Below are 16,589 nucleotides of genomic sequence, written 5' to 3'. Positions count from 1 at the left end.
TCTGTGCATCCCCACAGGGGACCCAAGGCCAAGTTTTGCTTCCTAGAGTTCCCCAGACAGGTCCTGGCACTTCCATGGTCTCTATGTGGAGTCTATCCCACCTGAGGACAAAGTCATTCCCTTCCCAACCCCAATCTCAACCCCAGCAGAGCAAATCACTGAAAGATCTCTAAGCAGCCCCTCACACTAAGCCAGCCCCATGACCCCTGCCTGAAGGGTACCGGCATCCCTGCTCCTCCCAGCCATGGTGTCAGAGCATTGTTGTGCAAAGGGCTGAGAACCTGTCCCTTACACAACCGGGGATGTTTACGCTCTGGCTTGGGCAATTGGGGCTGACACTTGACTGGGGTCGAGGAGCTGAAGAAGGGACTGTGACCCTGCTGAGTACTCTCCTGCCACTCTGTGTGCCAGGCCTCAGGATGCCTGCCCCAGCACACCTACACATCTTTCCATTGGAGTCCCATATTGCTCCTCCATTGACCTTGATCCAAGTTCCTAGAGGTTCATAACCATGGAGACATCAGCAGATGTCACCCATGTGCTGGCTCATGGGAGGGTATGGGGATCCCCAGCACCCAGGTGGGAACCCTGGGGACTTAAGGCGGAGCAGAGTCATGGGGGTGCTGTGCAAAGACAGCCTTTGCATCTGAGAAACCTCTTGCCCAAGTGGTTCCTTGCGGTGTGGTAGGAAGGTAGAGCTGTTGGCCAAGAGCTGTCTCCTCTCCCCACTGTGGGATATGCAGGCAATGGCTCAGCCCGGCTGCAGCTGGGACACCCTTTTTGAGGACGGTTTCCCCCCAGGAGGACTTGAACACCCCCATGCCAGCATTCCCCACCCTGCACCTAACCCCAGTGTCAATTTGGCAGTGACTGATAGATGACACAGAAGACACAGGGGTAGCAGAAATTAGTAGTTTTCCTCTTTGTGGACCAGCCGCAAGAAATACACATGTCAAACCCAAAATGTCGGGCAGCAGGACCTGCATGCAGGCCCTGGACACCTGGGTACGCAGTAAGTCCAAGAGGAGGCAGCCATGGCAGGAGGTGTCCCACGCATGGTGCCAGGGCTGCTGTCCCCGCTCACGTAGCCTGTGGGTGCCTTTGCTGGTAGCAAATCAGGCAGCAGCGGCCGTGCTTGCCCATGTCCACGGAGCACGTGTGGCACACCTTGCCCTGGCACAGCCTGCTGAGAGAGCAGGAGGTGAGAGCTGAGCCATCCCCGCACAGTGCCAGTGCCACCCCTCATTCCCCTCATAGCCCACCTGCAGTTGTACCGCCGGGAGAGGAGGCGGAAATCCTTGTGGCAGCGGGCACAGAGCCCTCGGTCGCGGGGCACCGGACTGGGCATCGGGGTGTCAATGCCCTCTGTCTTTTGCCACAGGGCATCCTTCTCCCTGCGGGAGGGGAGACGTCAGCACTGGCTTTGCCCGGGCTCTGGTGCCCTCCTCTGGGCAAAGGGGTTTGGGTCTCCTTGCCCTTGCGTGGAGTCCCCGGGGCTCTCACCGCAGCAGCTCCAGCAGCCGCTCCTTCATGTCGCGGACGAGCTCCTGCTGCCGTGCCTGCTCGGCACCGCGCGTGGCCTCCCGCTCCAGGGCTTCCCGCTGCGCCCGCTGCAGCGCCGATGCCCAGCGCTCACCGTCCTGCCGGGCCCTGGCGCGGGGCAGTGCCCACATGGTCCCCCTGTCTCTCAGCTGGTCGTCTCTCCATCCCTCCATGCATGCGGATAAACCTCCCGCCGCTGGTTCCTCCCTCCCTCCCTCCCTCCCTCTCTCCCTCGCTCCATCCCTCCTTTCCTCCCTTCCTTCTTTTCTCTGCTGCTGCCAATCCATCCTCAAGCTCTCTCCCAACCCTCACAGCCACTTTGCCAGCTGCCACCCATCCGTTTTCCCACTGTTCACCCACCCTTCTCCATATCCATACCCCTGGCGTTCTGCCGACTCACCCATCTACTCACCCCAAATTCATCCCAGTGTCTCTCCATCCACCGTCCCATCTCCATCCATTCATCCTAAATTGATCCCTCCTTTCCTCTTTCTATCTACTAACGCCAAACCACTCAAACTCTCTGCCCACCTACCCTTCCACCCGCCTATCATGCCCAAACTGACCCCTCCCCTCAAATCCTTCCCTTCCTCCCACTGCCAATCCCCAGCTGCTGTTCGGCTGTGTCCAAGCAGGACATCATTGGGGGCCCCAGGGGACACCATGTGGCAGGTGGAGATGGGAAATCCCACTCTGGGGTGATGGGTAGTGGAAGTAGGGGTCCTTGCCCAACCTGCTGAGTTCCTCCTGCAGCCGTGCCATCTCCTGTCTCTGGGCCTGGAGCTGCTGCCGGCTCTGCCAGGTCTCCTCCTGTGCTGTGGCAGCCAGGCTGGCCAAGCGCTGGGGGAGAGTGGGGGCTCAATCCTGGACCCCAAACCCCCACCCCTCCACAGGATCCCCTTGGACTTGCCCATACCATGGCCATGCTGGTGACCGTGCTGTGTTCCCCTTCTGCCTGAGGGGCTCGTGGGGCCTCCTGGGGACCACGGGCGAGCTCCAGTGCCTGCCGCAGCACCTCCTTCACAGCAGCCACCTCATTTGAGGTACCAGCATCCTTCAGCATGTCCGTCCGTCCTGCCGCCACCAGCGCTTCCTGGCATTCCTGCAGGCGCGAGGTCAGCGCCGCCGCCTCTGCCAGCACCCTGGCCAGCTGGGTGCCCCGCTCCTCTGCCACCTCTTGCCAGCCCCGTGCCTCCTCCTGGGCCCGTGCCAGTGCCCCCGGGTCCCCCGCTGCCACCGCTGCCTCCAGTGCCCGCTCCAGGAAGGTGTTGGTTTCCCGCAGTGCCTCAGCCTCGCGTGCCCACAGCTGGGCCTGCCGGGCACTGCCCTCCTCCTGCCGCCGGTGCCGCAGGTCCGCCTGCGCCAGCCGTGCTGCCAGCACCTGTGCTGCCGCCTCTCGCTGGCCCAGCTCAGCCCTCAGCTGGGACACCAGTGCCTGCAGGGATTCCTCTGTCCCACCCGGCTGCCTGGGCACCAGTGACACGGATCCCGGCATGCACCTTGTGCCAGTGGACATGCCAGGCTCTCCAGCACCATCAGGCTGGGCTGCTTTGCCAGTGCCATGTGCATCCTCCAGTTCCTCTATATCCACATCCTTCATCTCCTTCTCATCCTCCTCCAGCTCTTCATGTTTCTCTTCCAAATCCTCCTCCATGTCCTTCTCCACATTCACTTCCACATCCTCCACCTTCACATCCTCCACCTTCCCCTCTTTTGTATCCTTACTGTCATCCTTCTCCACATCCTCTTCATCCTCCTCTTCTATATCCTTCTTCACCTCCCCATCCTGTACATCTCCCTCTATATCTTCCACTTCCACACTCCCTCCTTGCAGGGCAGCCAGAGGGGGTGGGCACAGATGGGCTGGTGCCCCATGGAGTGCCACAGTGGGATGGCCAATGCCATCAGACCATCCGTGCGCCACAGTGCCGATCCTGTCTGTCTGCAGGGCTGTCTTTGCTGGGCTGCTCCTGATCACCGGGCTGGGCCGTACCAGTGGCCTAGAGGGGACACAGGGCTCAGGGCTACTAGGTCACCCCCAAGGTGAACAGGGCATCACCACCCTCCATTTAGGCTCGCTGGGCACAGCAGCCTTTAGGAATTTAGGGGGCAGCAGGGCAGGGGATCAGCGATATGGGTGCCACCAGCCTGAGCACCCACAAAACGTGTGGCACCCATCGACCCAAGCATGTATGCTTGTGACAGACCATGCACACCAGCATGTGAGCAGCAGAACAGGTGTGAGTGTGCTGGAACAGCTGCATCCATGATGCCCCCAACAAGTGTGCCCGGGGCAAGGGTGTGCAAGCACATACATGTGTCCCTGAGTGTCAGATGTCACAGTGTCACGGTGTTGCAGCAGGGATATACTTGGCAGATGATGGCTCTTTGTGTGTGTGTGTACACATGCATGTGGCATGTTTGCAGGCACAGGCATGGTGTGCATACTGGTGCCAGTGACTATGCCCCCCTGGAGCCATATATGGAGAGCTGGCACATCTGGAGTGCTGTGTGGGGTCTAGGGCAGTGGGGCGATGCACACATGCTTCTCTGCAATGCTAAGCCCCAGGTGCCTCTGATGCTCTAGACACCCCCAGTGCTGCCAATGCCCCTGGTACCCCCAGTGTCCCCAAGCTCACTCGGAGAACATGGGCCAAGCGGTGTCCAGGTCACTCCTGTGCAGAGCCAGGTGGAAGGTGACACAGTCCAGCTCATAGAGGCTGCCCAGGATCTCTGCTCGCCGTTTGGGGCTCAGGAAGGGGCTACGGGCGTAGTACCACTCGCTGCAACCACAAAACAAGCTCATGCATCCCTCTATGCCCTGAACAGGTACACATGCCTGCAGCAACTCTGCTGACTGGGTGCTGCAGGGCACTGCCCACCCTGGCCATGTCCCCCACCACCACGAGCATCCCCTCACTGTGCCCCTGCTCTCACCAGAGGCTCTCAGGGTCGAGGAGGCAGAGCTGCAGGGACTCTGCCAGCTGCCGGTGCACCAGGCAGTACCGCAGAAAGGCTCGGCCTCTGCCCACAGGGGTCTTCAGCTGTGAGGAGAGGGGGTTATCCATCCCTGTCACTTCAGTCTGCCCCTCCACACACCTACCTCCCAGTCCAAGCAGGGAAAAAGGGTCCCCAGGGTGGGTGTGGAGTGCAGAGGGGATCCCAGAGGGGACAAAACCGTTTATAGCACCAGTGGGTGAATGCTTGGTGCCCAAGCGAGTGTGTGCCTGTGCAGAGGTGCATGTGCACCTACAAGCAAGCAAAAGCTCGTGTGTGTGCACAAGTCCCTGGATAGCCCACCAGCCTGTGCCCACCTTGTCCAGGGAGGTGACGAAGTGAATGCCTTCATGCTCCTGCCGGCACCGTGCTAGGCCTTGGCACAAGAAGTCCCAATAGTCCTTGCGCTGCCCAAAGAAACTCCTCTTCTCCTTGAGGTCAAACTGACAGAGGTACAAGCTAGGACTTTCTTTTTTGGGAGCATCCCCTGTTCCACCCAGCCTGTTCCCTGTGGGGTTGGAATCCGACCGGCTCCCCCAGCACGGCTGGTCCAGGTGTCCCTCTCTTCACTGGCTCCATACCTCAGTTTCCCTTTTGCAGCACATGTAATTACACATGTGGACTAGGGAGGACCTGTTCCATGTTGCTGGGGATGCCCAGGGTCAGACAATGCTGGGTGGGGTTATTTAATCCCCTGAATGGTTAACACAGGGTCTCTTCTGCTCTCAGGTGTGCCTAAGGGGAAACGAGGCAGGGAGCAGCAGAGATGGAGGAGCAGCAGTACCTGGAGGAGGAACTCTAGCTGGGCACAGAGGCTGTGCAGCTCCCGGCTCCCGTCTGTCACCGGCAGGTTCTGCTCCTGGTAGCTGCATTTCAGCTCGGCCACGGTCTCTGTGGGATGGCAGGGCTGGCATGGCACCCTCTCCTGTCCTACCCCTCTTCCCTCAACTGCCTCACAACTCCTGGCCTCGGGGATTTCTCATGGTGGATGAAATCACAGAATCATAGAATATATGTTGGAAAAGACCTCCAAGATCAATTTCAGTCATAACCCAACACTGCCAAATCCACCATTAAAACATGTAGCCAAATGCCACATCTACAGGTCTTTTAAATACCTCCATGGGTGGTGACTCCACTACTTCCCTGGGTAACCTGTTCCAATGCTTTATAAACATTTCCATGAAGAAATTTTTCCTAATATTCAATCTAAACCTCTCCTGACACAACTTGAAGCCATTTCCTCTTGTCCTAACCCTTGTAACTGGGAAGAGACTGACTCACTCCTGGATACAACCTCATTTTAGATAGCTGTGGAGAGTGGTAAGATTCCCCCCTCCTTTTCTTCAAAGAGAAAGAGGAACTTGGGATGAAGGAGGGGAGCAGGGGGAGCAAGGAGCACGGCCACCTCCTGGGCACTGCTGGTTCCCAGGGGCTGGCAGTGAGGATGGGAGCAGGCAGCAGTGGCAGGGTTGGCACGTGGATTCTCTGGAACACACCTGGCAGTGACACCCCCCACTGCCCATGACTTGGGTGCAAGAAGGGATCTGGCATGGCCAGGGTGAGATGTGCCACACAGGGAACATGCTGGCAGGGAGGTGGTTGGCACACTTACTCTGCAGGTCCTTGATGACACGGTTGAGCTCCCCTTCCCCTGCCATGGCTGTTCACAGGGATCTGCAGAGGCAGGGGCAGTGATGAGACGTTCTAGGCTGGCACTCCCCTGGCACCCCCAAACTCTCTGACCCAGAGAGAGCGTCTGCCCCCCAGGCTCTGCCCCAGAGCTGCCTGCTGTTAAGGTGGGAGAGGGTAGGTTTAGGCACCCCTTATCCTGCCCATGTTCTCCCACTACATAGGCCAGAGCAGATGGGGTTGACAAAGGTGCCCCATGCTGCACCCTCTTAGTTATCCTTGTGCCCTGCCCCTGTATGTCCTCTGCTCCCATTCATTGGGGAGTTCCTGGGGCTGAGCCCACCACATCCCTATTCTGTCCCTGTCCTTATCCCTGTCCCTGTTTGCCAGGATTCAGGATGTGGGTTTGGCGCAGGGGAAGTGCTGCTTTTGCTTCTGCTCTCGCTTCCCTCGCTCACATCATGAACAATGTGGGGGCTTCTGGATGGTTGAGCGAGGGGGCACACCACCCCTGATATGCAGCCCCCCTAAGCTCAGCTCCCTAGGCAGAACCCTCTGGCACAGCATGTAGCCTGCACGGCTGGCGTGGGGTTTGGGCGAGCTGTGGGCATGAGGTGAGGGGCCACAGGGCACAGTGCAGTGGAGTGATTTTGGGGTGGGTGGCAGCTTGGCCACAGGGTGAGGGAAATAGCCCATGGAGGTGGCAGGTCTGTGACTTGTCACTGTGGCTGGTACCTGGCTGTTGTGGGGCAGCAAATGTGTGCTGGGGGTGGGGGTGTGTCCCAGCAGGGTGCATGTGCACTCACAGGAGCGGGTGCACCGGTGTCCCTAATGTGCCCAAGCGTGGGAGTGCCCTGTGCCCTCCACCATGGCACAGTGAGGGAACAGGACACAGGTCTCAGGCTGCCTGCATTCCCATTCCAGTGCTCTCGAGAGACCTCAGATCAGCTATCTTTGCATCTGCCCACCCTACTTGTACCTCCATTTCCCCTGGGAAGAGAAGAGAAGCCCCTTACCTGTGTCCAGGAGCTGTGGAGTGCTCCGAGGCAGTTGCTGAGTGCTGCGGGTGCTCTGGCATGTCCCTGTGCCCACACTCTGCCTGCCTGCTTCTCCTTTTGTACCTTGGGCAGGAGGAAGTATGGGAGGTTGGTGGGGCTGCAGAAGCCACAGCTTACCCGGCCCACATCACATCAGGCACTGCAGCTTAGCCCCCAGTACCTGGCTCCCTGTTTTGGAGGGTGCCAGTTGTGGGGAAAGGGTCAGCAAGGCTGGTCCCCATGTGCAGCTTTTGCAGGGGCAGAGGAAGGACAGTGTCAGACCTGGGGGGACCCTAATGCTCTCCAATAAGAATGGAAATTCAGAATGTTCTGAAGAACCTGCCTGCAGTTTTTGTGGAGGGGGTCCAGGACCCATCCTCCGCTAGAAGCAGCCATCAGCAGACCTTGACACAGAGGCCACCCCCATGTACAACAGACCCTGGGCACAGAGACCCCTGCAGGAACTGCAGCCCCCCCTAGCAAGGACCACAACCCTCCCCAATCATCTGGCCTCCACATGGGGGCTATACCCAGAGCCAATGTGTAAGCTCTTTCCAGAGCATTCTGGACAAGGCTCCCCCTTCTTAGGGAGCCCCCAACCCAGCAATGTGCCTCATTCACTGTGCCTGAACCCCTGTATTGTGTCAGCCCTGTCCTGGGGCTCCTTCTCTACTGGGGGCTGAAAAACCCCTGTGGGAGTGATGTCAAAGGTCATACCAGTCCCTACCATCAGTCCAGGCAGGGGGACCCACTGCCATCCCGCTCCCCACCACCATCTTGGTGGATGGCCACAGTGGTGCCCATGTCCTATCCTCTGCCATGCCCCTCCCTAGAGTATGCTGCCCCTACCTGTGCCACCTGGATGTCTTCAGGGCCACCCACGTCCCCCCGGCCAGGCCTCGCTAGACACCAAAGTGAAAGTAGGAAGTGATGCTGAGTGGGAGCCTGGGCCTCCCAGCACCCTCCTGGCTCCTGAGGGGGTGTTGGCCTGTAGGTGCAGCTGGGGAGCATAGGGGAGCCAGTGGCAGCACTCGGGGTGACCTCAGCCTCCTCAGCACCCCATTGTCCTGTGCCACCCTGCAGTGTGTGCCACTGTGGGCATGGGGCACAGCACCCCATATTGGATAGGGGTGTGGGAAGGGTGTTGGGTGGCAGTGGAGCATCAGCTGGTGTCCTGTGTGTGTGTGTGTGTGTGTGTGTGTGTGCATGCATGAGCAGGTGTGCATGTGATTGCACGTGTGTGCCGGCTGTGCGGATGTGCGGCTGTGTGTGTGGGTGGTGTGGGTGCAAGTCTGAGAGGGCACTGTGTGTGCCCTTCATTGCACCCACCCATGTGCCCCGTGCCAGGCACTGCAAGGGCAAGACCCCAACACCTGCGGGGGGACGCGCCCCTGCCCGCCGTGCCGCTGTGGCGGCCTGGGTCCCCTCTCCTGCCCCAGCCAAGGGCCGGGGCGGGGGCGCCGCGGGCTGGGGGGGCAGAGAAGACTCTCACCCATCCTTGGCGTGGGTGCAATTCAATTAACGAGGCCTGGCCCTGGTTCAGCGCAGCCAATAAAGCTAATGGCCCCGCACAGGCCTGGCGCTGCCCGCCGGGGTGGGGGGGCAGGGGGGGAGCCGGGAGCCATCTGCTAATTAAATGGGGGTGGGGGACCATGGAGCCAGCAATGATGTCACCTCCCTGAGGCTCACTGGCCCCCTCTGCCCTCCAGCTCTCTACCACCCTCAGGGTGCCATACAGAGCTGTGGGGGACAGCTGTGAAGTGTGGGGGACCACCCAAACTTCCTGCACCCCACCCCGATGCTGGCTGCTTGTTGGGAGGCTTCCCAAGGCAAATGCAATTAGTGCCCATGCCTGGCATGGCCGCTGCCCACGCTTGGCACCAGAAGCTGCCCCGTGGGGATGGGTCCTTGCCCGGCACCAGCACGGCATCATGGCAGCATCCAGGGGTGCTGCTGCCTGCTCCTCTTGGCACTACCTCGATGTGTGCATGGGGGATGTGTGGTGCCCAGGGGCTGCAGCCTGTTTCTCTGTTCCCCTGCCCTGTGCAAGCGCCGTGGCGAGGTGGAGGTGCCCGCGGCCGGCTCGAGCTGTCCTGCAGGGAGGAGCTCCCCACGGTAATTCTGTGCCCACAGCACGGTGCATCTGCCAGACAGGCTTTGTGGGGAGACCCCACTGGAAGGGGACTGTGTGGGGAGTCCCTGGTTGTGTCTTCAGGCTCCTCAGGAGAGGTGGGATACAAGGGTGACTGGCAGAGGCGGAGGGAAGTCTCCTCCCTGCCCCTATGTAGGCACTGCAATTTAGAGCTAGGGGTGGGCAGGGGGTACTGTAACGAAATTGAGGCAGGGTCGGGGCGAGGGTCGTGGATTGAGCTGCGATCGAACATGCGGTGTGCGACCTCCTGCACCCCCAAAACTGACGGCGCTGGAGTGGGGGACCCTGTCGAGGTCTGGCATCCACCCCAGGGGATGCCGTGCCCGGAGGGCAGGCGGGCGAGCGCCGGAGGTGCCAAGCCCCGAGCCCCGTGTGCGGGAGGAGGAGAAGGAGGAGGAGGAGGAGAAGGAGGAGGGGGAGGAGGGGGAGCGTGTCGGAGCTGGCTCCCACCCAAGCACTGCAGGACAGGGGCGGGCACGGTGCTCCCTGCCGGGCTGCCAGCGCGCAGGCGACGCTGGGGAACCGGCGGGGGGGACGGGGCCCGGTGGGACCGCAGCCCCCCAGCACATCATTGTCGCACGGCCCCGTGCCCAGGGCTGGGCACTTCGGGGGCACTGCCCGGGCACCGGAGCTTGTTGCGGCCGGCGCAGGGCTGGGTTCGGCCGTTCCTCCGAGCGTGCCCTGGGCAGGGGTCGGCCCCTGCAGCCTCCCCCCCGCCGGGTGAGCCCCTGGCAGGGGCACCATGACCCGGCTGAGCTGGTGCTTTGCCACCTTGGTTGGCTGGGGGAAGTCCTTGGTGTCCTGCCTCCTGCCCCTCCGCGCCTGCCGCCGCCGGGAGGTAAGCGGGCATCGCCGGGCACGGCGTTAGGGTTAGGGGCTGCGGGGGACACGGAGCCGGGGGGGCTCCGGGGTGCGGGGACTGGGGTTATGGGCTGCCGCTGGCCCTGCCAGCTCCGGGCAGCTGGGGGTTAACCCTGCATATGCATGCCAGGGTGCAGGGCATGTCCTTTGTCCCTCCTTTTGCCCCCCCCCGCCCCACAGCGTCTCACTGTGACCCTCTCTTCCCACACCCGAGGAGCCCTGCAGTGCCTGGCTGGAGAGGATTTGCCGTACAGCCTTTCATTCTAAGGGATCTGCTGGGATCCCTGTGTTCTTACAGAGAGGCTGTAGAGGCAGGGGGTGTCCCTGTGTCCTTAAAGAACCCACAATGGGAACACTGTGCCCCGCATGAGGCGACCCCAGTGCCCATAAAACACACCCCAAGTGAAATCCCTATGCCCATAAAGTGGTCAGTGTGTGGGATCCCTATACCTGTAAACACCTGGCACTGGGAAGCACCATGCCCATAAAGTACACAGTCAGTGTGGGCTCCCTGTGCCCAACAGGAGAGGCCCCTGTGGGGTCACTCTGTGTAGGGCACCTCTGTGCCCATCAGCACCTGGCATGTGTGGGATCCACCTGCCAAAGGATTGCCCCACAGGGGATCCCCGTGCCCATGCAGCACCCGGTGCGGGGACTCATTCTGCTCTGACATTCAGGCTGCGGAAACTGAGGCGGGGAGGGGGGAAAACTGTTGGAGGGTGCTGGACTCCCACTGCACCACCCTCACTTTGTTCCTCAGTCTTTGGGAAGCTGCCCCGTGCCTGGCAGGATAACATGGGACACTTCAGCTGCACCATGCCAGAAAAGCAGGTGCCAAAGCCACTGCTAGGCAGTGCCTGAGGGAGTCACTGCAGGCTGGTGGCAGTCCAGCCAGGACAGGGACACAGCCTGGAGGAAGGAGAGGCCTCTGACTGCTTGGAGACCCCAGAGCGCGCCGGGGACGCAGGATCATGAACTGATGGGAGTACTGGGGGATGGTCAGGGCTGTGGGTGGGTGGGTGGCATTGGTGAGACATGGGTTGGTGGTTGTGCAGTCCTGTGTCCACCACATTGTCCGTGTGTTTCTGATGTGGGTGTGAGAACACGGACTTGTGGGGGGCTGTAGCACACGTGTACTTGTGCATGTGTGTTCATGGGCATGAAGGTGGGGCTGAGGTGAGGGTGAACTGCTGCTCACATGGGTGTGGGTGCACAGGAGGTCTCTATGGCGCTGCCATGGGGTGTCTGTCCCCTAACACACATGTGTGTGATGGGGCGTTAGCAGCAGGGCTTTATGTTGGTGTGAGCTGTTATTGAGGGGTGTCTCAGTCCTTTCTGTGCTGACAGGTACCCACTCACGTGAGACCCACCCGCCATGTGTGACATGGGCTGTGTGTGTGGTGTACATGAACGTGTCCTGGCACGTACAAATTGGGACATGTGTGATGTGTGCATGTGCACCCAAGAGCAGTGTGGGGGACAGCTCTGCTGGAAGTGGGTGTGGGGGCCTTGGGGATGTGGTTTCCCAGGACACAAAGGAGTCCTGCCAAGGCTGGCCCTGCACTGGGAGTACATGCCTACACCAGTAGAACCCGTGCGGGAGTCCCTGTGCTAAGTGACCCCGTATGTGTCCACCTGCTGAGAAAATGAGCCTTAAATGATGGTGATGGGCTGTGTCCCTGCGGCCACCCTGTCCCTGTCGTATGACCCTTGTCCCTGCCCTTCTGAGGAGCCTGGGATTGTCACGGCAGTGAATGGGAGGAGGTGATTTATGGGGGGGGGTGGGGGTGTGGATGCTTCTCTCCACTGGGGCTTTCATTTGTGGGCAGTAACAAGGTTGATTAATAAGGGCTGAAATGATGGGGAGAGGTATGTGAGAGGGGTGGGCAGGGATGGCTCTTTGCTTGGTTGGTGCTGTGAGCAGGATCAGTCCCCCCAGTCTCCCTCTGCCCCTGGATCTGGTTGACTTGGAGGAGTGGGAAGTGTCGTCCTCCATCCCAGCTGGCACATCCCTGCAAGGGTACCACTACCAGGGGCAGGGTGAGCACAGCGTAGTGGTGGGGTGGAGGACAATGGGACAGGGATATTTTGGGGACGGTATGCTGCACTTTGGGAGGAGCCAGATGCAACCCCACTCTTTGGGAAGGGCAGCCTCCCCCCACCCCCATCCCGTCCTGCCCTTCTTTTCTGGGCTGGCAATTTTATGCAGAGTATAGATGGGAAACCAAGGCATGGGGAGGAGGGCATTACAGTGCCCACGTCCTCTCCATGCCCAGGTTTCCATGCCAGCCGTGGCTCGTCCTGTCGGTGTGTCCTTCTCCCTGGCAAGTCCCGCACCCTGACTCACACCCTCATGGTCACGGCCAGCTGAGCACAAGTTTCCAGGCTGGAGCCGGAGTCAGCACTGGCGGAGACAGGGGGAACCGTGTGTCGCACGGCCAAGCCCCCCAGGAGGGGCTGGAGCACCCCCCTAACAAAACCATTCCCGTCAGGGCCGTAGGCTGCCAAGCCGCTTCTCCGTCCCGCCTGGAGGTTGTCCCCCCTCGCTGAGGCCCCCCAGCTCCGCGCATGGATGTCCGCTGATCCCTCCCCGTCTCCCATCCCGGGACCACCCAGGGGACTCGGCTGGGGATGGGGGGGGTGCATCCCGCCGCAGGACCCGCTGGAGGCCGGAGGAGGGATGAGGGTGACGTGGGTGGCGGGTGTCCCCCGGTCAGCGGAGGAAATGGATTCCAAATGTGTGTGAGTGGGGAAGAGGGGGCCTGGGACACGCACAGCCCCACTCCGGGCCCCCGCAGTCCCGCAGCCCCTCTGCTGGCCGTGGGGGGGGGGGGGGTGTCCCAGGCGCCTCCGGGCCAGCTCGATTGGGGCGCTGCGGGCTCGGGGGGGTTTGCCGCTCCCCGCCTCCCCCCGGCCGCAGGGGCGGCGAGGGGCCGGGGTGGGGCGGGCGGGCGGAGCGAGGGGCCGGGGGGCTCGGCCGGCCGGGGACGCGCCGCGGGCAGCATGACCGGGATGTGCCTCTCCTGCCTGCTCTGGGTACGAGCCGCACCGGGGGGAGCAGCGCAGCAGCGCCGCGGGGTCCCGGCGCCGGGGTCGCGGAGCGGGGCTGGTCCCGGCAGCGGGCGGTGGATGGGACTGGATGCGAGGGGAGCGGGACGGAGAGGGGGCGTTTGCGCCGGGACCGGCTGACTGGGAGCGGGGGGAACTGGCGGGGCTGGACCGGAACCGGGACCGGCTCTGGGGGAACCGGGACTGCGCGGAGACCACTAGGCACGGCCGGACATCGGGGTGGGGCTGGGGGGACCGGACCGGGAGCAGGGCCGGGAGGCGCCCGGGGAGTCTGGGGAGCGGAGCGGGACCCAGCCCGAGAGAGAAGTGGCGGTGGGCAGTAGGCTGGGGGGTACAAGAAGAGGCGACCGGGCTGGGATGCGGGACAAGTACTGGGCTGTAGAAGGATCTGTGTGTGGAAGGGTTGTGGGCTTGGGGAGGGTGGGAGCTGATCCCCCACGACGCCCAGCCTCCGTCACTGGCCGGGGCTCCACCATTCTCTGGGACAGAGGATCTGCTACTCCACTGAAGGGAAGGGCAATGCAGAAAACTGTGGGGATCCAGTTAGTTATGGGGGTTTGGGACTCTGCATTTTCCCCGGCCACCAAGCTGGGTCCCGGGGCCCAGCGAGTTGCAAAACTCTGGGTGGACCTGAGAGTACAAGACTGCACCCAGGTGTCCCAGTGCCCTCCACCCACCCTGGCTTTGCAGCCTCAGGGGAACTGGGTGTCACAGCTTTCCTCCCCCCGCCGCCATGCACTCTCTGCAGTACTGGGCAATGAACCCAGGTCTCCCAGCTCTTGATTAATTTGGCATCTCTATCTGGTGCCTCTTCCAGCCCAGGACACCTGGGTCCCCTTCCAGCCTCCTTTGGTCTGCATGTTGGGGGGGGGGCATGGCTAGGGATGCCTTTGCACCCCTGCTCCTGCAACATGTGGGTACTGGTCCCTGGAGGTGGGTACCCATGGGTGGGTATCCAGGTGGCATGCCCAAGAAGCCCTCCAGCCCATGTCCCTGCATCCCTCAACAGTTTCCAGCCTTGGGGGCAGGGAGGCTAATTGGGACGCTGCCAGTATGGAGCTGGGACTGGATTGTTTTGTGGGATGGGCTGGTTCCCTGGCTAGGAGAGTGGCACTGGGTGGGCGGAGTGCCCCTCCAGTAGCAGGGTGCTGGGGGGGGCATAAAGCTGGGTGCTGGGTTGGTCCCCCTCTGTTACAGTGATGGTGTTGGCAATGAGACAAACAGAAGAGACTGGGGGTGTGGGAATCAAAGGGCCAGTTCTTTCACTGGTGAGGATAATTGCTGTTAATGAAGCCATGGAGGCCAGGGCAGAGTGGGGGGTGTGTGCATGGGAGATGTGTCAGCATCGCTGGGCATCCCAGTGGGTCCCTGGGAGCGGGGGGCAAGGCCTCTTCCCGGGGCACCCTGCAGCAATGATGCTGCTTTGCATATGCAAAGGAGCTCATGGCATCATTAGGTCTCACTGTCACCCAGCAACTGCGGCGTGGGAGCCCCTGTCCTGCGGGAGCTTTTCCCACGGCCGCTGGGTGGGTGACGCCACGCCTGAGCACACAGATGTCTGTGGGTGTGGTGGGGTGGCAGCAGCTCTGGGGGCTGCCAAGGGACCACCCGTGAGTGGCCCTGTGGGAGCAGGTGCCCGGGGAAGAGGGGCTTGCATGCACATGAACAAACCGGTGTGAGTGTGTGCATGGTGGCACTTGGACCTGCGTATGGGAACAATGAGCCCGTGCCACTGCTGCTGCTGTGGCTGGTGGGGTCATGCGAGCCTGCAGGTGTGCATGAACACGCAGTGCCGTGACACATGCACTGCATGTTTCATGCACAGCACCCTCACAGCCCCGGGGGTGTTTGCACACACACGGGTGTGCAGTGCACTTGCATGGCCCATCTCCCATCTGTGTCTGCAATGGGGAAACTGAGGCAGAGAATTTTGTGGGGAGGTACCCGGCCCCCTGACGCTTTGGCACCATCCCTTTTGGCTCTGGTGCAGTGGGCTGGAGGAGAGTGGGGCGCCAAGGCAAGGGGGGGCCGCCGGGCCTCTGCTTAATCTCATTAGTCTTGGCATGAAAAGGCGGATTTACAGGGGCTCACATCTTCATCTGGCAGCGGGTGGGTGGGCAGGGCTGGCGTGCTGCCAAGGGTTGCCCCCCTCCAAAAGCAGTCAACTGGGAGTTTGGGAGGATCACTGGCTGCATGCAGCTGTGCCAAGACCCCTCCCTGTCCTCAACCCCCCTGCATGAACACACACACATGCTTGCACAGATTGGATCCATCCTGCACTCAGTCACACTCGTGGCATCAGCTTCCTCTTGCTGTGGGTTGTGCTAGACAGGGTGGGCATGGCTGCTCATGCTCAGGGGACTCTATGCCCTTTTTACACCCCTCCAAGAGACACCTCAGCACATGCTGCCTGCCATGCACCCCAAAACACACCATGACAGTGAGACACCCCCAGCATGGGCACCCTGCTGGCAGCACTCACATGTACTCCGGTGTCCACATAGGTTTTTGTGCACATGTCTGTGTACTCACACACATGCAAATACATGCACGTATTATCTACATGTTTATCTATGCTCATTCACATCTGCTCACATGCACACGAGTTTGCACACACATACGTGCATTCAAGCATCTTCACCCCTTGTATGTGCAAACATACACAGCTGTGCCCACACACATATGCTCACAGAGACGCTTGTGCATGGGCACATATTCACAGGGACACACGGAGATGTACTGACATGCAGGGAAGCACGAGCATGCACACAGCTGTGCATGCACACACACATGTATGTGCTCACACACATACACACACACGTGTGCACACCTGTGTACGTGCAGGCACACCCACTGCACACGCAGCACAAACAGCATGGACATACACACATGCACACACACATCTGTGCACACAATCTGTGCGTGCACACACACGCACACACACATATATGTGCACATGCACAGACGTGTGAACGCACAAGTGTGCACACACACACTGCACATGGGAACGCACCGCCAGGGGGCAGCAGAGACTATTTAAAGGGGTGGAGGCAGTGCCGCACCCCCCCTTCCCCTGCACCCCCCATCCCCACTCCATACCCCCCTCATCCCTTGCCCCGTACCCCCTATTCTGTAGCCCATGCAGCTGCAGAGTTCACAGCCACAGGTGAAGGGGTGTGGGGGACATGTGTGGAGGATGAAGCGCCCAGGGGAAACAGGCAGGTCAGAGTTGAGTGTCTGAGTCTTGGTGCCTCCTTGTTCCCGCTGATGAAGGCCCATGTTCCCCCCAGCCCCAGGAC

General features: G+C 61.1%; 1 protein-coding gene across 1 annotated transcript; it reads right to left on the bottom strand.

The window, feature by feature from the left end:
* Positions 1 to 898: 898 nt before the first annotated feature.
* RUFY4 (RUN and FYVE domain containing 4) lies at positions 899 to 8,116 on the bottom strand. The gene is made up of 12 exons (XM_030277308.4): positions 8,058 to 8,116; positions 7,188 to 7,292; positions 6,155 to 6,216; positions 5,324 to 5,430; positions 4,857 to 4,982; positions 4,480 to 4,586; positions 4,182 to 4,325; positions 2,459 to 3,542; positions 2,276 to 2,382; positions 1,504 to 1,650; positions 1,263 to 1,394; positions 899 to 1,183 (listed from the first exon to the last, which is right to left on the bottom strand). Exons 3-12 carry the CDS (start codon positions 6,198 to 6,200, stop codon positions 1,081 to 1,083), a joined length of 2,103 nt encoding a protein of 700 aa, XP_030133168.4. The 5' UTR covers positions 6,201 to 6,216; positions 7,188 to 7,292; positions 8,058 to 8,116; the 3' UTR covers positions 899 to 1,080.
* Between the last annotated feature and the right edge of the window lie 8,473 nt (positions 8,117 to 16,589).

Source organism: Taeniopygia guttata, chromosome 7 (genome assembly GCF_048771995.1).
Source record: "Taeniopygia guttata chromosome 7, bTaeGut7.mat, whole genome shotgun sequence".
Classification (NCBI taxonomy): domain Eukaryota; kingdom Metazoa; phylum Chordata; class Aves; order Passeriformes; family Estrildidae; genus Taeniopygia; species Taeniopygia guttata.
This window is presented reverse-complemented; position numbering and strand designations above follow the sequence as displayed.